We start from the raw sequence: 26,139 nt of genomic DNA on the forward strand, positions 1-26,139 counted from the left end.
GCTGACAGGTAGCACATGGTGGGTGACAGAGGAGGCCGCTTGGCGCAGGGGCACAGGCTGCGTGTCAGTGCTGTTAACATCCTAGTGAGAGCATTAATAGGCATGAAGCTCTTTTACATACAAACTCACCCTCATCCCATGAGGGAGATTCCCTACCACAAATTGAGAAAATGAACACAGAAATAATTGCTAAAACTCATAGCTAGGTCACTGATTCATTCAACAAACACCCACCATAGGCCAGGTGCTGAGATTCAGAGCTGAGCAAAGTCAGACCTGGTCTCAGGCTCAGAGAGGAAGGCAGGAGGTCTCAGCACATGCAGGCTGACAGCCGTGAGTGGTAAGAACCAGAAAGGCTTGGGACAGCCCACGTGGAGTGAGGGGGCACCTGAGCATAGAAACAGCATGTCCCAGGCTCTCCCATGAGCATATGGGCCCTGGATGACCACTGAGCTTCTCTCTTAGCCAGTCTAGAAAGGGGCTCAGGAATCTGTTTTTTAAGGAGAACGCCAGGGAATTCTCACCAGCAGGGAGATTTGGGAAATGGTGGGGCTGTAGTTCCTGACACCTGAGATCAGCTGCATCCCCAGGGGACCATTAAGTGGGTGCTCCTGGGCATGAGGCCTCTGAAAGCCCCCAAGGTCCCAGGGTGCACCACACTGAGGGTGTGGCCAATCTGGACGGGCAGAGAAGGTGTTCCCAGGAAGTGATCCATTGGCTCTGAGGCCAGTGATGACCACAGCAACCTTTCTGACACATGTGCCTTCAGATCCTCAAACCAACCACCGTCTGTCTTCTGTGACCCACGCACAGCCCGGCCTCAGGGCCCTATCTGACAGATTGGGCAACTGGGGATAAGAAGGAGGTGCTCTGGTCAGCCCGTGGCAATGAGGGCCCGGCAGGGATGGCCCTCGACTCCTGTGCTCTCACAGCTCTTACGAAAACCCTTTGCTTTTCTAAAAATTGTTTGCAATGTACACTTCCACTCAGATTTGAGCATCACTGTTGGGCCGGTGTGGCCCAGTGGTTGAACGTCAACCTATGAGCCAGGAGGTCACAGTTCTATTCCTGGTCAGGCACATGCCCGGGTTGCGGCTCGATCCCCAGTGACAGGCATGTAAGAGGCAGCCAATCAATGATTCTCTCTCATCACTGATGTTTCTGTCCCTCTTTCCCTCTCCCTTCCTCTCTGAAATCAATAAAAAAATAATTTTTTAAAAAAATTCAACAATAAAGATTTAAAAAACACACAAAAAACAAACTTGAGCATCACTGTTAGGTTGCACGAGAATCTTCCTGCTGCACGTGTGAGTTGCAGCTAGACTTGTGCTGACTTGATGAGTTAATGGTGTGAGCCTGTTTAGCAGGATGTGGTTCCCAATGTCCTCAGGTCCTCGCTTCTGTTAGCCATGTTCTGTGACGTTCCCCCTACAGCTGTTCTCAGGCCTGTTCCTTCGTGCAGATTTTTGCAGGGATTCTGAATGCAGCCTGCTTTTCTGTTATAATCTTTAACCGGTTTCTGCCAGTGCACAGAAAGCTGTGGGTTTTGCGTGGACATTTTCTGTTGTCTGTGCTGGTGAACTCTGATTTCACATTTGTCAAACCATTAGCTCAAACATTATTTAGAAAATAAAACTACAGAGAATCCTAATAAAACTGAGAGAAGTATTGGTATGTGTTTCATGCCACTTAACTAGGCACTGTTTGCTGAAGAGCAGGCCGTTCCTGGTGAGTGGGGCTCACTCCAGCTGGGTGGGGGTCAGTGTGCTGGGTCAGTCCCCGCCCCAGTTCTCACACTGGTCACCACCAAGCAGAGACCAGGAACATATCTGATCAGAGAGTCTCTCCCTCTTCTTTCTTTTTCTGTTCTCACAGTCAATGTGGTTTCCTCACAGATTTCACCTGGGCTTCTGGTCTACTTGGTCTGTCACATGCAGACTCATGGCTGCCAGTCGTGTGATCTCTCCCTTGCAGATGAGAGGTGCCTTTGCACATGCTTCCCTTCCAGTTCAGATCATTTTACCCTCACTCACGTCCCTGTTCCCAAGGCTCTGGTGGCAAAGGGGACCTTCCAGGGCTTTACCACCTAAAACACCACAAAGCCAATCAGATTGGCGGAAGCGGGATCAGTGGAGCTGCATCTCCCGCTGCGTGAGGCTCACAGCTGGCTTTTCTCCCCTCAAAAAAGAGAATCGGCAAAGGGACCCAAGATAGCCTGCTTTTCTCCCCTGTCAGGGATAGAGTGTACTGCCAACCAGCCTCTGCCCATTGTCAGGTCACTGTCACATGAGGCCATTTCTCCGGCCCTGCTGGTGACCCCAGGGAGAGAGTACCAGGCTCACGGTGCCGGCAACTGCTGGGAGGTTTTACTTCAGATCCGCCAGCTCCAGGGCTCAGATTCCACAGCTCCAAAGCCTGGGGTCACAGGAAGAGACCATCTCTGGGCCGGGGGCTCCATGGCCTTGACAGGTGAGCTCCAGCCTTGGGAAGGGTGTATGGGCAGGTGGGCAGAGGCAAGCAGGAACACCAATTGCAGATCTGCACTGGGGGGTGGGCAGGGTCAGAGGTCTGGCTGCCGGGGTCGCACAGCCAGGTTGTCCTGTGGGGCACCCAGCAGCAGCGCTTCCACCCAGAGGGCAGAGTCCTGGGCTTGCTCCGGAGTGGACCAAGGCCTCACCTCCAAGGGGCGCCACCTCAGAGGGACATGACCTCCAGGGAAACATGGCTTCCAGGGGACATCACCTCCAAGGCCTGCCTGGGTGGTGCCCCAGAGACAGACCACATTCTGCATTCTGCATTTTGACAAAATGATTATTTGTCTTCAGTCATCAGTGACTTTCTTTTGCCCCCACACTTTTCTTAAAGTGGGCCCTGACTTCAGACAGGATTGTGCTGCTGCTCTCAGCCTCCAGTCTGATTCTTCTCTATCCTCACAGGGAGTTCTGTGCTCTCGGTGGCAGTAGTATGTGTCCAGAGCTGGGTGGTGAGGAGATGAACGGCCTCTGGACTCCCCCTTCAACCACCCCACCCTCTCCAGGTGCTCTCACCTCCTCCCCCCACAGCATCTCTCTGTCACTCTTCTTGCTGTCCAGCTGCTCATTTCCCATTTGTTTCCTCTGCTTCACGCGTCCCTCCTTCCTCTGATTCAGCTGACAAGGAGAAAAGCCTCTTCAACATCAGCAGCAAGAGTAGAGATGGTGCCTCTGTCTGCCTCTCACTGAGTCCTGATCGTGGAGACATCTGGACACAGCTGGAGGAGACAATGATGGATGCCCTTGTCAGGCTGATGGGGACACGGATGAGGGGGAATGTGGTGGACCCGACTCTTCCATTTCCTCATCACACCTGGGCTCGTGCACCTCTGACTGACTCGTAACATCAGGATGAATTGTGGGAGGGAAGGTGTGTCTGCAGCTGTCTAGCACCCATGTGAACCTGCTGGGGACCAGTAATGAAGACATTCATCAAAACCCAAGATCCTTACAGGGACTCAAATTCTGGGACTGCAAATCACCTGAACCCCTTTGTACTCCCTACATACATTCCCTTACTCTGATTTCTTTGTTCTGCGTTCCCTCTCTCCTTTAAAAAAAAAAATAAAAATAAAAAAAATCCCAGTGTGCATTGAGAGGGGGAGATGGGTTTTTGAAGACAAGAAAAGTCTCCCATCTCCCCAGTTGCTGGCAGTTGGAATAAACTTCTTCTCTTCGCCTTAGCCCCTGTCTTGTGAGTTTGGCTTTCAGGGCAACAGGCATTCCAGACCTGATGACAGGTTATTTTCCTGGTTTCACTTTCAGGAGCCTGAGCCCTTTCTCTGGGTGGCCCAGCCCATCAATGACCCAAAAGTCTTCCTGGATGAGGGGAGAAGAAATGGTCACTAGTCACTCCAGTGGATTAAGTAAATGCAACTATTACTATTAAATGGTGATACCCACCCCTCCCCTGGTCCTGGTCACACACCCTCAGGTTATTATTTAGATGTCTTCCCTCTGCCCCCTGTCCCTCAGGCAGAGGCAGCTCCCAGAAAGAGGACTGTCCTTCTCCGGACTGTGGACACCAGGAAAACACTGCCTAGGACTCCTGCTCACCAAAGGCTCCCTCGCCCACACCCCACCTCTGAGCTATAGATGAGTCTACACTGAGCTGTCTACACAGCCTGAGACAGAAGTGGATTGCCTCCGAGTTGCCCCATCGAGGGAGCTTCTGAAGGTCCAGGTCCATAGCAAGACACTTCTCTACTGAAATAATCCTGATTTTTCTCTTAGTTTTATTGCTATGGGGTGATTAATCAATGGCCTGAATGGAAACCACTTAGTTGATAATTCTTAGACAATGTTCTGCAACTGCAGCGCATTTAGATAACTGTTAGTTGCTTACGTTCAATCCTATCTGTAAGTAGAGTAATAACAGTATCTTTGCTATTGCTAACAAATTCACTAATGTAACCCCGAAACACAGCCAGAATTCGGTCTTCTAAAGTAACTTTGACATTTTTCTTTTGGTTTTATTTCTATTGTGTAAGTGACTTCACACTGTCTCACAGGGAGACTTGCTAAGATTACAACTTTTAAGGTAGTGTTTCATAGATCTGGATTATATAAAAGTAACTATTACTGCTAAATGTCACTTATTAGGTTTCCAGACAGTGCACATGGAATAACTTTGTCATTGTGGTCTAAAGAGTGGCTCCTGCTGACCCGGAAACACCAATTTTTGTCTCTTGTATGAGGTAACTAAGCCGTCTCACTGTGTGGCTGAGATGACTCCATCGCACACATATAACTGTATGATTCCAGGGCCAAGGTTCCCCAACGGAGCTAATGTGGAAGGGAACTCCCAGGTGCAGGCCTTCCCCAGCCTGGAACCAAGAGTTGAATGACACACCTGTCCCATCATCAGGGATGAGCGCGTTTTTTATCACCGTTCTCCTGCCCTCTCGTTTTTCAGCCTCTAGATCCAGCAGAGCAAACACCCAGGGCCTTGAGATTGTATCTCTGTTTTGGTTGATTGAACATTTTCCTTCCTTGTTTAACATTTTTTTTCAGATTTCTGGGGACTGTTCTCCAGCGCTGATGTTACTTGGGACCTGGCCAACAGAAACACACCGTCTGCCTGTGGCTGGGGTGTCATGCGGAAGCTGAGGGCCGAAACTTCTGTTAAACTTAGCTTCTCATGGGCAGATGGATCTCCATTAATCACAACCGAGTCTGATTCCCTAAACTAGCAAGAGTAAGTGCATCCGCCCCAGAGCAAATTTCCTGGAGCGGATGACAACACTCTCCCTAAACACCAGCAGCTACAGCAAACCAGCAGGGCCAAAGGGATAGGCCGTATGCTCCTGGTTCTCCCTGAAGCCTGGAGCCGTGGAGCGGCAGCACACAGAGCTAGGTTCCCATGACCCAAGACAGTGACTGTGCCCAGCTTTGGGAAAATGGAGGTCCTGCCCCATGTCCCATCTGGCCTTAGAGGTCACACTCCCTGGGAGGGGACATGTGAACATTCACTCCAACACCAGTTGCCCCATTACCCCAGGAAAGCCGATGCCTCCCCTGAACCTGACTTGGACAGTGGGGACACACAAGGTTCAAGGTACCATGGAGTGTGTGCTAACGTCATCGTTTACCAAAGCACAGGGACCGTGGAGCATGCTTCGGAAGGCAGGCGCACACAGCTACAGGAGGCCAGGTTTCCTTATAAGACAACGAAACGCTCTGAGTTGCCTGTGCTGATGGTTGCATTCGCCCGTGAACATACGTACAGCATTAAATGCATTTCAACTCACAATGGGCTTATCCGGATATAGTCCAACATGAGTAAAGGAGCGCCTGTATTTCAGGCACAGGAGACCCTTTGTATTTTTATATACTTCTGTTTTCAAACAAATCGAAGAGCATATGAACTCCACGAACCATGAGAACAAAGAAGAGAAGACAAATAAGACACAAAATAGAGGTTGGAGGGGACAAGAAAACAAGAATGGCAGCCAGCTCCGTTTGGGAAGCTGCCCAGCGATCTCACTGTGAACCACCCATCTGTCTGGCCCTCCCTGCAGCCCCAGACCGTCCTCTCCTGAAGGCATAGATGCCTCCCTGATAGGGACACACATGCCCACTCCTGGGGACAGCAAAAGGCTATGGTGTTCCACCGGGGGCTTCTCCTCTGGTGAGATGGGAGAGCTAGCATGATGCTCAAGGAGGCTGGCGCTTTTGTTTAAATGTGCCCTGCTGTCCCGAGCCCTAGGGAGCTGCGACAGTGGGAGTCTTGTTTCCAAACACATTCTCTGCTCTGCGACCTCATCCAGGAGCCTGTGATTCTCCTTAACACAAAATTCTCGTGAATGTGAACAAGTGGCTGGAAGACATATAACTACACGTTACAAGCTCGGTTCCTGACCCTCAAAGCATCAAATATTCCAACGTGGAATATTAAAAAGGCAGTTTTGTCCTGGCCAGTGTGTCTTAGTTGGTTGAGCATCATCCCATGCACCGAAAGACTGCCGGTTTGATTCCCCACCAGGGCACAGGCCTAGGTTGTGGATTCAGTCCTCAGTCGGAGGCAGCCAATCGATGTTTCACTCTCTCCCTCTCCCTTCCTAAGAAAATAAAAAATAAAAACATTTGAATGAAGTTTTATTTCAACCCTGGTTTCTTTTAAGGGTTGTAGGCATTCCTGGGAACTAAGTCATGTCCTACTCTGAACCAAAAAGATGGGGCTGCCTCCTCAGCCCTTCAGTTTGGAGACTTGGACACCATTTGCTTTCTCTGCACAGTACTCTCAGAAAACACCGTGAAATGATAGAGATGTGCTCCCTCAGCACAAATGACAAACAGCACACGCAACCAGGGGAGGTACATCAGGTACAAGTTTGAAGGTGGTACCTGTACCAGGATCTGCCCTGTGTCTGACAAGCTGACCCACAGCAGACCCCTCACATACTGTTGAGGAACTCTCGGTGCGAAGTACAGAGCCTGCTCACCACCCGGACATGAGAGCAGCCCAGATAATTAGATGCTTTCCTCCTTCCTTCCTCCTCTCCTTAATGGCTTTGGGAGGCATTCAGACCAAGACACTCCCTTGGCTGGCCTGGAGCCTAGCTGCTCTCTCAATCACTGAAGCTGCTTGTTCTTAGTGAAATGCAAAACTCTGGCCACTTAGATCTGAACTCCAACTAACACTGCTGGGAAACTTTATTATCAATTCTTAAAAGCCACACACAGAGAGAAAGGACTGGGGGAGCACAGGCACGCTCCATGGTGGGGACGCCTGATGGAACCTCCCTCGTGATGTGCAGCATGGAACTGAGGGCCATGTGGCTACTGAGCACTTGAGCTGTGGCCAGTGTGAACTGAGGAACTGAATTAGCTGCATTTAATTTTAATTCATTAAATGTAATGGTCACACGTGGCTAGAAGCTACATTTAACACAGTGGGGACTCTATAGAAAAACTCACTGAATAGAATTCACAACGTACAGCTTAACCCCTGAACTAAAATGCCGAACTCTGCAATGAGCTTACAAGGCATGTCACCTAGTTTTCTAAGTTTTAGTGGAGGTGAAGGAGGAAATGGGATTTCGAACCCTCTCCTCTCTTCCACTGACAACTGATTCTCGGAGAGTGGAGAGCACGTTATTTGCTTTTGTTTTATCCCACCGACACTGTGAGCTCAGATCGTCCCTCAGAGGATGGACTCATGAGCCCAGGGGTGTTGCTCATCACACAGAATTCCCAAACACACTGCTCTATAGTCTGTGCTAATTCCTTCCACTTTTTGGTATTCCCTCTTTACTTTTTTTACTTTTCTCTAACAGACTGTTAGAACAAGCAGAATAAATGGTTAAATCTTAGTATGTTTCTGAATTAAAGCAAACTACATCACAGTAAGCGGTGAGCGGAATGGCAAATGAGTGTGGGCACATGTGCGACATGCCTGTGTGTGAGCAGAGTCTAATGGAGACAAGTGCCACAGAAGCAGTTTATTTCTCGAGTCTGAAGAAGCCATGTACCAGCCTGCACAGCACGGACACAGGTGGGAGAAGAAACCCTTCTAGTGAAGCCCGGTCCCCCCCTCCCCCCCCAAGCAGACTTCCTTTGCCCCCATGATAATTACACGCTACAACATAAAGCTGCAGGCCCCGATGCTCCTGTCCACCCTGACTGCACTGCAGGGAGGACTGCCATTTCTCCCACGGTGCGATTTTCAGATCGTTTACTTCCCCCCAGTTTTACAGCTACGAGGAGGCCAGGAGACTCAGCAGACTGGAAGCTTCTTCGTCACTGCAATACCGCTCTAGCAGAGGGTGGTCTGTCACTTCAGCCAGATCCACTTGTCGCCCACGTCCGCATTATACCCGGGGCAGTACTTGCGGCCTGGCAGCTGTGGGGGAAAGCAGACAAGGTGAGCATGGGTGCCCTGCATTCTCCACCCTGCTGTGAGCGATGGGCTCCACAGGCACCGTGCACAGCACAGCTCTGCCAGAGAGAGCTTCCGTCCTGGCAGGGGCCTATAAATGCAACCCAATCCAGTGTCCCCATCCTGTCAGGAGAGTGACGAGGCAACGAAGGGGACACCTGGGTGAGAACTGGACGGGAGCGACCCTGGCAGATAACAGGGCGACAGCATGTTCCTTCCTGTGCTCTGCCCAGCACCATGCGAAAACGCACTGATGAAGTCCCGGTGAGTCCAGAGGAAGCACAGTAGGAGCACTGGGCTACATTTAACACGAGGCCTCAGTCAGTGCGGGTGGGTGAAGAAGTCAAAAAAGGAGGAGCCACTGAGGGAGCTGTTAGCTGCCCAGAACCCAGAGCTGCCGCTGCAGGAGGAAGGGAGGGGCTGTCACGGCAGCACTGATGTTGGAGGACAGACAGCCCAATGCCTGCTCCTGCTAGTGGCAGTTGGGGAGAAGGGGGCCCTGTGACACAGTCCACAGAGTCTGGCCTCCCGGGGCACAGGCAGGTGGGCCTGGAACAGCAGCTACCAGGCGTTCCCATGGGCAGAAGAGCCTGCATGAGAGCGCAGTGACCATGGCTGTGACGGTGGTCAGCGAGGCAGGACCGCTCCTGTGCAGGTGCTGGGGCTATAGGACCAGAAGGGGCAGGAAGATGTCAGGGCACTGCATTTCAGCTCTCTGATTCCAACACACACTTTGGCTACCACAGGGGGGTCACTGGGCCAGAAGGGCTGTTCCCTGTGGGTCCATGTGACTGACACCTGCATCTGGCTTCCATGGGTCTCAAGGGCTCAGGAAGTCCTGGGAGACACAGAAGGGCAGGAACAGTGTGGGAGGAAGGTCAGGTGGTTCCCTAGTGACATAAATAAATACTACTAGATGACGCAGCAGGGAGAAGAGAAAGCAAGTCCTCACAACAGAATGCTAACTTATGATGTAGGACTCACAGAATCAGGAAAAGTATAATTTGGCAACCATCCTATTCATAATTTAGCCAAGAAAATCAATGAATGGTAGAATGAAAGCTTGAGGAGGAACCGGACATTGACAGTTTCAAAGTATGCCCCTCAAACATTTACTAATTACGAAGAGTGAAGACACAATCTTAGTCAAGGGACCAAAGTCAATACAACCCGTGACAGGACAGATGGGAACCAGTGCCACCTGACAAGATGCAAGGAGTTCTGTGGCAGGCCAACAAAACTGAAACACAGCCTCAATCTGATCATGGGAAACAGCAAGTGAACCGTCAGATGGAGGGACACTAAAAATACCTGTCTGTGATCTTCAAAAGTGTAAAGGTCTCAAATGACAAGGAAAGTTTGAGGAACTATCAGATTCAAAGAGACTACAGAGACAAGACAATCAAATGCAATCCATTATCCAGGGAGGGGCCCTTCTGCCCTGGAGAACATTACTGGGGTGACTGATCACCCTGGAACCGGGTCTGGGATTAGTGACAGCAACATGTGAACACCAGTCCCCTAACTCTGCCGGAGAAGGTCCTTGTCCTTAAGAGTCAGACATCACGGCAGTGGACAACTGGCTCATCCAAGAGGACCTGATCCTGGGCTGGCACTGGGACCTGAGAGCCGGTTTTCCCAAGGAGTGCCCAGCAGGTGCTGTGCAGGAGCCATACCCAAACACCTCAGCTTTAAAATGTTTGAGGCTACCGATATTTGGCACATTTGATCACAAAGGTTCAGAGAAGTTATTTTCCTATTCTTGTTATTTTTGTAAATTTGAAACATCAATAGAATAAAGACATAAAGACCACTGCAAACATAGTGAGACTGTCAGCAGGATCCTCCGGCCAAGGACCAATCCTAAGGGCAAGCATGAGCCCAGGGAGGAAAGAGCACCAGCCACATCAAACAGGGGCCACGTCTCCAGACTTCAAACACACGGAGAAATGGATGTGACAAGAGCTGGGTAAGTGGAGGAAAAGTCTCCTGAGATCCCACACTGTTCTGGAATGAGATAACTAATGACTAGTGCTAGATTTTAATAAATCAAGGATGACTATTTTAATCACCATGTTAGCCACTAAAACCCATGAAAAAAGAATAACTAGTAAACAAATGGGAGGGGAGGAGGAAGAATAGGGTTAAAAATTTAATCCAAAAGAAGACAGGAAAAAAAAAAAACATGTAAGAACAATATATCGATAAAATATGCAATAAAGTAAGCTACTACTTAAACATAAATGTATCTGTCATTGCATTAAGTGTGAACAGATAAATATTCCCAACTTTCAGACTGAGCAGAAGTAAAACACAACTGTTTTCAGGTTACAAGGTGCCCACTGGAAATATGAAGATACAAAAAGGTTGAAATTAAAAGATGCAGAAAAACAACTCTACCATGCAAATACTAAGCAAAAGAAGACTGCAGATGCTGCCTAAGCATTAAAAGAAGTAAACTTTAGGTAAGAACCAAAGATAGTGAGAAAAAGTTCAGAACCTATAAAACAGTAACTCCACCGAGAATTGACAGTAATTTAAACCTTCCTTCCTCTAATGACACAGCCTCTCAATCCACACAGAGCACAACTGGACAGACGGAGAAGGGCACATCCTCACAGAGGCAGATCTCCACATCTCTGACCACAAGCTGACGGGAGAGAAAAGGCCAGTGAGAAGGAAGACAGTGCAAAGAATGTGGCAAACAGACTTCACTGCACTGCACACAGTGTAGGAAGGAGACCCTCTCCCTGAGGACCAGGGAGCATTCCTAAATTAACCACATGCACAGTCAGAAGGTCAGCCTCAATCACACCCCAAGGACTGAAATTGTAACAAGTATAATCTGACTGGAATGGAACTAAGCCAGAAATCAGTAACAGAAAGATATTTAGAAAGATCCCCACTGCTTTTAAGTTATCTAGAATAATTCAAATTAGCATACTGGTCAAAAACGAAATGAGGTTATAATTAGAAAATACTTTAAATTGTATGATTATGCAATGATAACATTATGAAATCTAGCTAAGCTAAGTTTGGAGGGCAACGTGTCCAGCTTTGAATGCATATATCGAACAGTAAGACAAGCCAGAAATCAATGACCCACCTTTTACCTTAAGAAGATAGAAAAGTAATAAACGAAAGAGGAAAAAGAGCAGTGATCAGTGAGTCGGATGTATAGCAGATAAAGCCAAGCAAGAAGCTGGCTCCCTGGGCAATAAGCTCCCTCCAAAGGGGAGGGAGAGCAGGGCAGTGGCTATTTGCAGGCATGACCAAGTTAAAAACATAAAAGACAAAAACTTCATGCCAACAAATCAGAAATCAGAAAATTTATACAAAACGGGGCAAACGACTTAAAAAATGTAACTTGAACATTAAATTTTCTGTGACTATTAAAGAAAATGAGTTGATAATTTAAAATATTCCAACAGAGCCCACTAGTGAATCTTTGCAAACATGGCAGGAAGAAGCACGCCCATCTTACTCAATTTTCCAGAGAATAAAAGTAACAGCTCAGTGTATGATGCTAGCAGGATGATGATAAGGATTCTCTGTAAATATGACAAGGTTACTTTGAGAAAGGAAAATTACCAGCCAGCCTCTCAGGAACATAGATGCAAAACCCTAAATTAAATGTGTGTATTAGATCCAGCTATACATGAAGAGAGTGATGTGCCCACAGGTGTGGCCTCACCTCAGAAAATCAGTCCCTATAACTGACCATATTTACAGAAAGAGGAGAAAGATCATCCAGGGCAGATAAGGGGTGGTAAACTCAGTACCAGACTGACAGAAAGTCTGACTGCCTCACCTGAGAAAGTGTATCTAAAACTAACTTACAGCAAGCAGACACTGACTGGTGGGCCCTACAAACTCTCCCCATGAGCTCAGAAACGAGACAGGACAGCACTGTGACAACCTCCACTCAGCATGAACTAGATGTTTACTTTCGGCAAGGAAAGTAAAAAGGAGGAATGAGATTAACAGATAAAATGGTTATTTGCTGGCCTGCATTTTTCTTTTTCTATCATGGGACTTTTGAATAATCATATTCCATACAGAGTTAACATTGGAAACATCCTGTGTTTGCCACAGTTGTCAGACGATGGCCTAGCTGTTGGTTCATAGAACTTTCCTGACTGTGCAGCGTCATTACAACTATGAGCAGGGTCACCTAGAAATGCCACACATGAAGGGCACTGTCTATATAATCGGCTCTTTTTTAGCTCTTCAGTCTGTTGCATTTCTTGGGAGCATCCCCACACGATTACACCACCAGATGGAGTCTCCCCTGCTCTGGGTACCAGGTCTACTTTTCCAGGGGTAATCTGGCTTACTCTTTCTTGCTAAACTGAGAGAAATACAATCTATACTTCATAGATAGGCACATATTAACAGAAGAAATGAAAACTCCTATAGATACGAGCTGTCGCCCAGTTATAATCAATGAAGCACACACACTGAAACATACGCTCCATGAAGACATAACTAATCTGGTTCTCTGGGACTCCTCAACTTCTCAACCTGAGGCTTTCCACTTCCTCTGTTCTTACAGAGGTCACCAGCACCATGACTTCCAATGTCAACTACATGCTGACGACTTCTAAATTCATAGTTACACCCTCACTTACTGCCAGACTCCAAACCCATTAGACATGTTACTCAACATCTCCTCATGGGGATACTAAGTGTCTCGAACATACCATGTCCAACAGTGAATTCTTAATTTTTCCCTGAAGCCTGTACCTCTGTTGTCTAATATCAACCAATTCCCACCCAGAGTTCCAGTTTCTGAGCCCTAATGTAGCAGTCAGCTCACTTCTCTCTCCCACTTTCCAACACCAAATCTCAACAGATCCTGGGGGTTCTACCCCCAATATGACTTTTCCAAAGTTGTACGATGACTCTGCCCTCTGACATGTATTCTGTGAACAGCCTTCTGATGCTCCCCCTGCACCCTTGGCCAATCTTCTCTCAAGTTAGAGACAGAACATTCCCAAGACATAGTGTGTAACACACGTCCTCCTTCTTACCATATCCTACCCAGGACAAGCCATCTCTCCCTTACTCCCTGCCCCCTCCCTCCCTCTGTTCCAGCACAGTCCTCCTTCCTGTGTCTGAATTGTGCAGGAGAAGCCTCCCCTCGGCCCTGCATCTGGGGCTCCCCGCTCAGTGCCCCAGCCACTCCCACCTCCTGCATCTCTGCCCACACTCCTTGTGAGGCCTTCCTGGGCCACAACCAAGATATTTAAGCTTAGCTCCCCTCACTGTAGCTCTGTTCTAATCTCTGATGAAAATTTAATTTTTGTCCACAGCACTGGTCACCACCGTTCAACTGGCTTTTGTTGTTGTTGTATTTTTTAACTTTTTGTTTTGTTTCCTTCCACTGTGATGTAAGCTCTGTAAGGGCCAGGATCTTGCCCATCGTAGGCACTGCTGTCCCCAGTGTCTAAGACAATCTGACACTAGTATATACTCAATAAACATGTGAAATGAGTAACTGAGATAAAGAACAATGGCACAAATGTGTGACAGAACAAGACGGAAGAGCCTAGTGCCTACAAAACCTGACATCAGGAGAGTGTGGCTGCTGACATCATCCAGAGTCACCTCTCCACCGGGGCCACAGCTTCAGACCTCTGTGCCACTGTTTTTTTATTTTATTTTAAAAGGACACTTCACACCAGTAATGCAAGTAGACAGCCAGTATCCTCATTATAAACAATAGAGCATGAAAAAAAAAACCTATAAAAATGAAGCTAAGTTACTAATTCCACACACACATCAATGACTACAAAATTCCTGAGCTTGCCCTGTTCCTTTGTATAAAAGTGAGACCATCAGAAGTGGGCCAGATGCTAAAGATATAATCAGAATAATTTTTTTAATTTAAAGGGCAAAACTTTCTCACTAGTAATTTATGTATGTTTTCAAACCCTCTCTCTGCACAGCACATTGAGTCCCCAGGCCCCAGTGGTCTGGACTAACAGACAGCACTGAGCGACCACAGATGCCCTCCGGGCTGTGATGACAGCAGACTCTGCAGGAGCCAGATTAGCACATTACAGGATCTGAACTCGGTCTGAGTCCAGGAAGGGCTGTGTGGTCAGCTGCCTCTGCATATTACAAAGAGGGGCTATAAGGTCAGGCTGGGCCAGGCAGGAAGCTTTAGGACAAACTGAAGTAAGATCATGGAGGCTGCACAGAGGCGTGGCTGTGATGCCAGAAGAAAACGAAGCCATTTGTAAGATGGACTCCACAGCCATTAAATGCAGAGTGGGAACATCGCCAAGCAGGTTTCCTGGCCTTTGCAAGTGGCAGAGGTGGCACAGCTAAGCCTTGCCACGACCAAACCGTAGACCCGCACAGCTCCCCTCAGACAGACGCAGACTCTGCAAGTACTCACACCCAGAGGCCAGCACCAAACATATAAACATACCCACTGTAGCTAACTCTGAGTTTCCTAAAATTTCCACTGAATAAAATCACTTCCAAAACAACTAGAAGAACTTACTTAAAAGAAAATGCTAAGGACCTCAAGTAAGAAAGGAAGTGGTGGGACATACTGGGACACCCAATCACTTCAAGCAATTTGCAAGCCTCAACTCTAAGAATTATAGTTGTGCAAAAGTATTTACATACTTACCCAAATGCTGCCTACTTAGCCTGTCTAATTTAAATAAATTATTTCACACGCTTGCCATTAATAACCCCAACCACAGCTGATGGAGAAAGGGTTCATGTTCCATCTCTTCCACTGGCACCAGCATTCCAGAGAAGGCTCTGTCTCATTCACCCACTGGTTTTCAAACCAGAACCGATGCAGGTTCTCTAAGTTCATGGAATCTTGCCTGAAATGACTCCCCTAACCATTGTGAAAATAATTCACTAAAAAGGTATGGAAATCAGATAAGACCAATAAAGCAGCTGACCCACCTGACCTCTGCCCTCACTGCTGTCCAACTGGGTCACCCCTCCACTACTTATGAACCATGAAGAGCGAGGCAACAGCAGAAGTCAAAGTTAGTATTAATGACATGGAGATAAAGCTAAGGAACCCAGAACATTTTTACACCAAGATAACAAGCTGACGAGGAATGTCGCTTGCGCACACACTGCCCAGAATATCTTCCTCTTCATGGCCTGGCCGTCTGAGGAGCCATGTCAGCTTTACAGACCAGGATAAAGGGAGAAAAGGAGAATAATTTCAATGAAAAGAAAACTCTTTCACTGAAAAGAAACAAATCAAAACAATGAACAGAATCATTTTTCAGAGAAGAGATGCCGTTCCCAGTTGTTTGAGACCCACAGCAGGTCAGCTCTCTGCTTCAAAGGTCTCACCTCATGGAATTCACGGAAGACTCGGCCACTCTGGTGAGCTCCAATCGTGATTTCTGGGAGATAGATTGGAATGGTCGTGTAATTCAGCACCTTCAACTTATCCTGAACCCTAGGAAATAAGACAAACATTGGTCACACTAAACCATCAACATAAATAATGAAATAAGTTGTAAGGCTGGTTTTTAAACACATCCATATTTAAAAATTAATACATTCAAATAAATGCCATTCATTCCTAAGCAGTCATCTTGAAGCACAACTTTCACCCCAAAGACCCTTGCTCTTCATGGCGCTGCTCTTGGAACAACTTTCACAGCCTCAGTGGAGTCTTTCAAAAGCTTCAGTGGCCAAATGACTATCTCTGGGAATGGATACAAATTGGAAACATAAAAAAGGAGCCACAGTGTGCTTTTTTTTTTTTTTTTTTTAATATTCTTCTTTATTGATTTCAGAGAGGAAGAGAGAGGGAGAGAGACAGAAACATCAATGGTGAGAATCATTGATTGGCTGCCACCTGCACACCCCCTACTGGGGATCAAACCCACAACCCAGGCATGTGCCTTTGGCCAGAATCGAACCTGGGACCCTTCAGTCCGTAGGCTAACACTCTAACCACTGAGCCAAACCAGCCAGGGCCCATAGTGTGCTTTAAATATAGGCATAGCAGGAATAAAAAGGTAACAGCAAATACCATATATTTCAATGTCATGTACAGAGTACTCATTAAAAACTTGCAAAATGAATGCGTTTTGAGAGAAAGAGCCTTAAATCAGGCGGGTCCACCGGGTTGACAGCACAGCATCATGCCTGCCACTCTCCCAAAGGCCAACACCATCTGCAGGATAAGGGCTCTGAGACTCAGGGCTTGGGGAGTGGGGTGTGTTCCCACACAGGATGGGCTGTTGCGCCAGTGCTCACGGCAGGTCTAGCTCTCTGCCTTCTCGGCACTGATAAATACAAATCATACGGTCATCTCCTTGTTTCTCCATTTTGTTTTGCTGGATGCTAAAATATTTATACTTCTGTAATTTGCTTAAATTAAATTTAGTCTGAATATAACCACTATACTTGAAGATGAAAAGCATTTTTGGGGCTTTTAGAAAGAAACATTAAAATAAAGTCTCCTTTCTTTAAGGGCTCAAAACAAAGAAAATAATTATTTTAAACGGCCACTTTTCCATTAAGGAGTTATAATGGCAGATGTTTCTGCTTGTAATGGTCCAAATGGAAGTTTTTTAAATGACTCTGGCTTTCAGCCACTTAGTGAGAGCAAGTCCAGACCTACCAGGCAAACCCAAGCCTGTCCCCACACCACGAGCAGGCCTCACTGCATTCGGAATAGCCTGATCTGATCCAGGGCTCAGGGATCCTGTCCCTTTCCCACAGAGGGCTACAGAGCACCAGGACTCACAGTAGGTGTGTGGACATCAGATAAAGGCATACCCAGGTGTCACAGTAAAAGTCACATCACTCGTGCAATGACTGAATAATCCCCAACCAGATATTGCTCCGGAAATTCTGCCAGGATAACTGACTGCTTGTCTAGGGTCCCGATGTGGACTTCGCCTACCATGCACATGGTGTGGTGCACACAACTCAGACCAGAATCTTTCTCTTCTAACAGGAATTGGTTTTAGAATACATTTCATAAGCATATATCAATAATGTATAAATACACATCTTACACAAATAGATTTTATTCTTATTATACAAGGACTATTTTTTTTAAAGTGACCTCACAATAAACAGTTTCAAGTAAAAATGAAGTTCATATGTTTAAATGTTAACAAATATCCAAATATCAAGGTATGTAAGATTTGGTTTTCTCTACAGCTTGAAAATCCTAAAAAAAAAAAAAAAAAAAAATTGTGGAAAATTTTAAAGGACTTACTGGCTTGGCTTGGCCTGAGATCTTAAAGGACTGGACAGAACAACAGCGCCATCTATGTTTGATTTGGCAGAACTATATTTTCACATAACCTCCCCAAGGGGGTGGACCTGGACAAAAACCCTTCAAACTGTTTTTGAAGATTAAAAAAGTATCTGTGATGGTTCAGACTTTTTTAAACTGTTATACTGCTCCTTCAGTGCCTCACTATGAGCCTGAATTGTGACCTCAGAAGATATCTTTATCTCTAATCATCTATAGACAGATTGAAGATAAGGAAGGAATGAGGACAACAGGAAGGCATAATTTTATGACCCAGGAAGCAAAAGCGATGAAACAAAACGTTCTGTTCACAGAGCACTCAGTCTGATTAAGGAGAACTGAAACTGGCTGAGAGTAATATAGCCTCTTAACATCATGAGCCAAAGTGCATTTAAATGAGATTAAATGTACTCAAGTTTGGTTTATATCGATTATAGGAGGTGCTAGACCACATATTTTAAAACAAAATTTGAAAAGACAAAAAACAACAACAGTAAATTATGTTTTATGACTCAACTATTCCTCAGTTAACAGAATGTCTATACTTTCTCCTAAGGCACATAAAAAGCACCTTTTCAGACTTTCCTTAAGTGTGAAGTCCTGTGTAGAGCACTACATTTCTGATCCCACACTCGCAACTCAGTTCTGCAGTACTGGGCAGGCACCTCAGAAAGACATCCTCCAGGAGCCACGGAACACAGGACTCAAAGAGGGAGTGCTCTGGGGGAGCAGCAGGAAGGCGGAGGCCCGGCTATAACCACTCAGCACAGGAGTAAAGCTGACAGCACGGGCACCAGCAAGTTACGGATCACAGTTAAGAGCACAGAGTGCTCTCAAGGTTGAAAACCAGTTACCACTCCGCATCAGCACACACAAACATAATTACATACCAACACAGGTAACTGAGACAGTACAACATTGCTCTTAACCAGTAATTTGGTCAAGTTCTAGACAAAATGAGTATCACTAGTAAATGGCATGTTTACAGTAACTATCTCAGAGAATTGGTCATAATTTTCACTTGAGTCTCCCAAATTAAAAGTGGCACTGGAAAACAAATACTATTACAACTGTAAACTGTTATGAAATATCTTTGGGGAGAGGGCAGAGGAGCACAAACTGGGAGGAGGATAGAACAAGAACATTTGCAATAAATGAACTGAAACAATTGAATGTTATAATTTTGAGCTTTGCGGGAATTATAGGATCTTTTTTTATGCTCTGATAACCACACAACTAAGTAATTACTAAAATTATGATTATAAGACAGGAATTTTGGACACAGTCTAGAATGATTCCAGATTGCATTCAAAAAATGACACTGTATTACTAATGGAAAGACTCAAAAAGTGATTGCACATGGCCCAGTCTTCACAGAATGTCAGGAGAGTCACCTTCTCTTATTTGATACTAGAGGCCTGATGCATGAAAATGAAATTCGTGCACAGGGGGTAGGGAGGGGTTCCTCAGCCTAGCCTGCACCCTCTCCAATCCGGGATCCCTCTCACAATCCTGGACCGCTAGCTCCTAATTGTGCACCTGCCTGTCCATCTGGTTGCCCCTAACTGACACCCTCTGCCATCTTGATAGCCCGTCACTGGCTCTGCGCGCCAGCCTGGTCGCCCCTAACTACCCGCTGCTGCTGGCCAGGTTGCCCACAAAAGGCCCCTCCCTACCAGCCTGATTACTCCTAACTACCTCCACCCACGCTAGCCTACTTACTCCTTACTGGCCTCCCTGCCAGCCTGGTTGCCCCTAAATGCCCTCCGCTGCTGGCCAGGTTGCCCCCAACTGTCCCCTTCCTGCTGGCCTGGTTGCTCCTAATTGCGCCCTGCCAGCCTGGTCGTCCCCAACTACCTCCCCTACTGGCCTGGTTGCCCCCAGCTGCCCCCTCTCTCCCCCCACTAACCTAGTCACCCCTCACAGCCTCCCTACCAGCCTGGTCGCCCCACGTAGCCTGCTGTTCAGTTGTTTGGTTGTCCCTCACTAACCCCCTGCTGGCCTGGTCACCCCACACAGCCTGCTTGTTCAGTCATTTGGTTGTCCACACTAATCCCCCTGCCGGCTTGGTTGTAGGCAGCCATCTTGTGAGGACATGACAATCAATTTGCATAGCACCTCTTTATTATATAAGATTTCACATATTTATGCCGAAACTGGTTTGGCTCAATGGTAGAGCATCGGTCTGCGGACTGAAAGGTCCAGGTTCGATTCCAGTCAAGAGCATGTACATTGGTTGCGGGCACATCACATCCCAGGTAGGGGGTGTGCAAGAGGCAGCTGGTCGATGTTTCTCTCTCATCGACATTTCTAGCTCGCTCTCTCTCTCCCTTCCTCCTCTCTGTAAAATATCAATAAAATATATTTTTTAAAAAAAGATTTCACATATTTTGCCCAACAGATACTATCAAGAATCACATATAAATCCACATACAATAATAGCCTGGAAAAGTTGAGGGGAGGTTTCCAGGAAAAACAAAGGTGACTAGTCTTAGAAGATAGCTCAGATTTTCACATATTTCCTGGGCAGGTCGGGGAGGGAGATTTGTGAGGCACCCTGATGGGCAGACCAGAAGGTTAGGGCTGTGAATTAATCCTAGAAAGTGAGACTTGGCCCCCTGACTAAACACAGCTCTGCCACTTCAGGACCTGATGTAAGGAGAAAAGTGTCCCTATGACATTCTGATGAAAATTGACCTGATGTGCGTGTGCAGAGGGGATGATGGGATGAAGGAGTAACTGACTGGAGGACTGCAAATGGTGAATGAGGGGATCAAACCCCAACAGTAGCAGACGTGATGAAAGAGGAATGTAAGGGAAAGAAATCACTGGAGACAAACACATGACTTTGGGGTGGGATTTCAGGAAAGGAATGGGACCAGGAGATGAAAGCAGAGTTCAGGCAAGTGACAGCTGAAGTAGGAGGCGACATTCAACCAGGACTTACACCTGAGCTGATGAGAGCCTCGAGGGAGGGTAAGATGATCATGCATAAGACCACAGGGAGGTACCAAGAGCCAGACACCACACCTTCCGGACCACTGTCACATGACCACAGCCAGTCAGAGCTCTGAGACCTGTTTTCCCTACCTGTGAAATGAGGAGAGCTCCACCTGGCAAGAGAGCTGTGGAATCAAGAGTTTCTGAAACACCTTCGAGATACAGTGCTGACAAGAAGAGTGACTATGATTAAGGCTGAGACCTCAAGACATCAGACCTAGAGCTAGAACACTATGCAGCAGTTAAAGAAAAGATGTAGATTTTTAAAACAAGATTCAGACTAATACTGTATAAAATATCATTTAGGGACATTTACAAAAACATCTAGACAAAAAAAATTAATATTATCATCCAAACAAAAGAGAAAGCTGACCACAGAGCTTTAGAAAACGAAAGGATTTCCAGTTTCAGCTCTGAGAAGTGAAGTGCCTGAAACCACCATTCTTGCCCTGCATGTCGTCCACCAGAAACCCACTTTAAATACAAAGGCTCAGTTGGACGTGAAGAGATGGAGGAGGACAGACCCTACCTACGCAAATCAAAGGCTAGAATAGTTGTATCAATTTCAGACAAACAGACTTCAGAACTAGAAAAATTACCCGGGATAAAGAGGGGCATTATGTAATGATAAGTGAGCTCATTCTCCAAGAAGAAATACAACCCTAAACACCCATGCACCTAACAACCTGGCATCAAAATGCATGAGGCAAAAATTAACAAAAAGAAAGAGAAACTCAAAAGAGAAAAAGACAAGCCCGATATGTTAGCTGAAGACCTAAATGCTTCTCCCTCAGTGTCTAACAGACCCAGCAGACAGGAAGCAGTGAGGAAACGGGGGACCCGAACACCTGTCCATCAGCCCACCTCACATTTATAAAACATTCCATTCAGTAACAGCAGAATTCACCTTCTCGTGTTCAACTGGAACACCGATCAAGATCACACAGAACATCTCACCCAATACAACAGAGAAGAAATCATACAAAGCAAGTTCTCAGATCACAATGAAATTAAACTAGAGAAATTTATAGCACTAAAGGTATATAGTAAAAAAAAGACTTGAAATCAATCTTCTAAGCTTCTATCTTAGGAAACTAAAGCTAGAAGGGCAACTGAAGCCTAAAGGAAGCAGATTAAAGAAAAAGAAGTAATAAAAACTCTAGGTATCAATGACATTGGAAACAGAAAAATAATCAAGAACATCAACAAAAAGTGGGTTCTTTAAAAAGATCAATAAATATGACAAAATTTATAGAGGACAAATAAAAATATAAATTATTTGAAGTTCAGAGTTTGTAAAGTGCAAAATAAAGCAAATAATTTTTTCTGGTATCAAAATCACAAGATTTTGTTTGCTTTTTATTTGAACTACTAGAGGCCCAGCGCACGAATTCATGCACAGGTGGGGTCTAGCAGGCATGGCTCCGAATTGAGGTGGATCGGGACCCCACCCCAATCAGGGCCAAATCAGGGCCAGCTCAGCTGGGGGGAGGGACTGTGGGTGATTGGCCGGCAATCAGGGGAGGGGCTGTGGGCAGTAGCTGAGGTCCTTGCCCCTGATAGGACGAGGGGTGAGGCGGGGGACTGATCGAGGTCAGAACAGGCTGGGGGGAGGGGCTGTAGGCCGATTGGGGTGGTGAGGGCTAATCAGGGGGTGGGGCTAGCTGGAGGGAGGGGCTGTGGGTTGTTGGCTGGCCGGCCCCACCACTCCTGATTGGTGTGTGGGGGAGGGTCAATGAGGGATGGGGTCAGCTGGGGAAAGGGCAGCGGGTGGTTGGCTGGCCAGCCCTGCCCCTGATCGGAGTAGGGGGCCATGAGCCCATGGTGTGAGGGGGGCCGATTGGGAATGGGGGCATCCAGGGAGAGGGGCCACAAGTGGTTGGCAAGCCAGCCCCATCCCCTATTGGGGTAAGGGGAGCAACTGGGGGTGGGACTGGCTAGAGTAGGGGTGTTGAACTCAATCAGAGAAGGGGCCAAAATCTAAAATCCAGCCTAAATCGCGGGCCGAATGGTTTACTCAACAGTCATAAACTGTCATTGTGATGGAAATGCAGCGGAGTGCAGTGATGACAGCGCGGTGCGGGCCACATTGCAAGGCCTGGTGGGACGGATTTGGCCCGCGGGCCTTGTGTTTGACACATGTGGGCTAGAGGGAGGGCCATGGAAGATTGGCCGACGGACCCCACCCTCATTGGCCAGTTTGCTAGCTGTAGTGGGCATCATAGCAACTAGTGGGCATCATAGCAACTGTTGGTTCCATTACAGCATTCAGGTCACTCGCTTTTTACATATATAGATACTGTCTTCATAGGTACTTTCAGAAGACAGATATGAGCTTGCAAAATGGCACACATTTTCGGGAGAATAATTTTAGACTATATCAGGAGTTGTAAAATGCATTCATTCATACAATCTAGCCAATAACTCCACTTTTATACCTTAAGCGAGTAACCTGAAATGGGACAAAAATGTTTATAATATGCTCATTACTGTACTATGGATATGAAGAAATTGAAATGACTGGAAAGATCAATATTTAAGAAATGGTGTATCTCAGGGCTGTCAAATTCTCTCAGTAAAGGGCCACACCGTAAGTATTTTAGGCTTTGAGGACTATATATAATTGCTGTCATGAAGACTTTTTTCCTTACCATCCTTTACTGTAATGTGAGTAATCCTTTACTGTAATGTAATTTACTTTAAAAATGTGAGGCACACTCTGTGCAGCTGAGGGCTGGATTTGGCCCCCAAAGCTGGATTTGGCCCCCAGGGCTGGATTTGCCACCCCTGATTTCTATCTCAGCCAATAGATTCAATAGCAGACATGAAAGGCCATTAAAATCAAAATTCTAAATACTTAATAAACCAGGGACATGCTCATGATACTAAAAATAGAAAAGATATATGCAAGATAATTTTTATTTAGAAATATATAAGCATACACATTAAAAAGAGAGCGAGAGAGAGAGAGAGATTGCAAGAACCAGCATTAAACTGCTAGCACTGGTTTCTGTGGTGGCAGAAACAGGTGATTTCATTGTAATATGGGCGTTAGTTTCCCAGCTTTCCATTATGAGTGGATGTGACTTTGACTTCTGATCCCTTGATATGCCATCTTTTCAGTGTCCCTCACCCTCCTTACCAGGTTAAACCACTCACTCCTCTACTCTCCTCTGCTCCAGCCACACTGGCTGGGCTGCTGGGCACACTCTCCCACCAAGTTCCAGCCCAGGACTTATCTGTGACCCGCCCTCCTTGTCCCATGCTCACCCCCAGATACCACAAACCCACTCCCTGCATCACTCGGGCCTCTTCAGAAAACAGACCTTTCTCACATCTTCCCCAAAAACGTTTTCAGTCACTTGCTGTCCCGTTACCCAGGATTGCCTTCTTTCAGCCTTTAGTGCCAACACAGTTCTATTGATGTGGGTACTCTATCTCCCCCACAAAATATATGTTTGATGGGATGAGGTGTTTTACTTGATACTAATTCCTTTACATTTGAAACAGTGCCTGGCACATAGTGAAGGTAAAGTAGCTGCTGAATTAACAACACAATCAATCAATTCAATATCAGGTCACAGCCAGTTTGAAAAGAAAGAGGAAATCTGCCTCAATACATGTTGGCCTGTTAATACCTAACTTGAAACATAATTGCTTCACAAATCCATGTTGCAGCAGACAACATATCAAACTCAAACACCAGCCCTCCCCGTCCCGGCCGCTCTCAATGTCCCCATACTCACAGCATTCGCAGATGGTAGAAGGTACTGTCAGTCTGGTCAAGCCACGGCCCCTTGTCAAACTTGAGGTATTCAATGTCCTCCACCACCTGGACAGTGGGAATTCCAATTTTAATAAAAATCTAATTTTAAATAACACAACACTTTAATACACCAAAAACTATAAATATTTGGCAGGAAGAATCACACCATAAAAGTGAAAAAGAAAGGGAGTCAAAACAGATGGCCTTCAGTGAGGCGGGGGACTTAGTGAGGACCCCTCAATGTGGGCATCTTGCCCAGCTGACACAGGAGACATTACCTGACAGTCCGGGAGAAAAAGAGGCAGGTAAGAAGGAGTCAAGACTAGGGAGGAGACCTACATTTGTGACAGACTACTCACTTCCTCTCAAGCAACTTCATTCCAGGAGCAACAGAATAACAAGAAAGTGAATGCATTCCTTTGAAAAGTCCCATGACCCACGTTCTCAGCCCAAAGCCTGCAGCCAGGAGCAGCCTGGCCTCCCAAAAGAGCACCTTTAGGATGCACTCTCTCCCCAAACACACCCAACTGGGAAAAGTCATCTAAGTTTCAAGAATTTGGATATCCCATATAATAAAAGGCTAATATGCAAATCAACCAGATGGTAGAATGGCTGGTCACTAGACGCTCAATGCAGGGGCTGTCCCCTGGTGGTCAGTGCACTCCCACAGGGGTGTGTCACTCAGCCAGAAGCCCTGAATCAGGCTCCCGCTGGGGAGCACAGCAGCGGTGGGAGCCTCTTCTGCCTCTGTGGCAGCGCTCAGGATGGTAGACCTGCTCCCCAAGGGAGGGGGCCTAAGCCGTCAGTTGGACATGGGTTCCTGGACTGTGAGAGGGCACTGGCCGGACTGAGAGACACTGCCCCCTCCCTCAAGTGCATGAATTTCATGCACCTGGCCCCTAGTATTCAATAAGAACTCAAATAATGACAGTCTTAGAGCTAAAATGCATCACTCTTCTTCTCAAACACATGCCATCTATTCTATCAAACATTTCACAAAAACCTAAAACAAGTCAGCACTACAAACGCAGAAGGCTGGGAAGGAATGAAATGTGGCTGAATCAGTGAAGAGCAGAATAAATAAAACCTACAAGGAACTCTCAAGCTGACCCAAAGCCAGCTGAACACAGGCTTCCCACATGAGAGCCCTGCTCTCTCTCCTCCAAGCCTGGAGGCAGCTCAGGGTGTTTCACAGGGAAGCAGGCAGGTCTGTGATCCTTGGTATGTCACCACCTGCAGCTCAATCCCAGATCACAAAATCTGTTTCTTCTTCTAAAATTCTTAATTTTTTTAGTAATTAATGCTCTTTTTCATGTTCTTACTAATTTTTTAGAGAGAGGAAAGGAGAGGGCTAGAGAGACAGAAACATCAATGATAAGAGAGAAACATCATCAATCAGCTGCCTCCTGTACACCCCTACCAGGGATCAAGTCCACAACCCAGGCATGTGCCCTGATCAGAAACTGAACCGGTGACTTCTTGATTCCTGAGCCACACTGGGTGGGCTGTGCTTAATATATAAGTGAGATAGTACTTTTCTTTTTTACCAAATGAATGGTCAACTGCCTCAATTCCTTTCAAGAAATAAAGTGTTTTCCTCTACTTTATTATCCTTTAAAATACTGTCTTTACCAAATCAAGTTTCACACACTGCAGGTGCACACACACACACAGCACACACATGTGAGCA

At 46.5% G+C, this 26,139-nt stretch overlaps 1 protein-coding gene across 1 annotated transcript in view; it reads right to left on the bottom strand.

The window, feature by feature from the left end:
• Positions 1-7,960: 7,960 nt before the first annotated feature.
• The window catches only part of NDUFA10 (NADH:ubiquinone oxidoreductase subunit A10), a 29,217-nt gene continuing 11,038 nt past the window's right edge, over positions 7,961-26,139 (bottom strand). Inside the window, exons 8-10 of the mRNA XM_036421130.2 lie at positions 24,430-24,515; positions 15,754-15,862; positions 7,961-8,376 (exon numbers count right to left, since the gene is read on the bottom strand). Of these exons, the coding sequence (XP_036277023.1) occupies positions 8,308-8,376; positions 15,754-15,862; positions 24,430-24,515 (264 nt within the window). The 3' untranslated portion in view covers positions 7,961-8,307. The remainder of the gene's footprint in view (positions 8,377-15,753; positions 15,863-24,429; positions 24,516-26,139) is intronic.

This window comes from Pipistrellus kuhlii, unplaced genomic scaffold, assembly GCF_014108245.1.
Source record: "Pipistrellus kuhlii isolate mPipKuh1 unplaced genomic scaffold, mPipKuh1.p scaffold_m20_p_7, whole genome shotgun sequence".
In the NCBI taxonomy this organism is placed as follows: Eukaryota; Metazoa; Chordata; class Mammalia; order Chiroptera; family Vespertilionidae; genus Pipistrellus; species Pipistrellus kuhlii.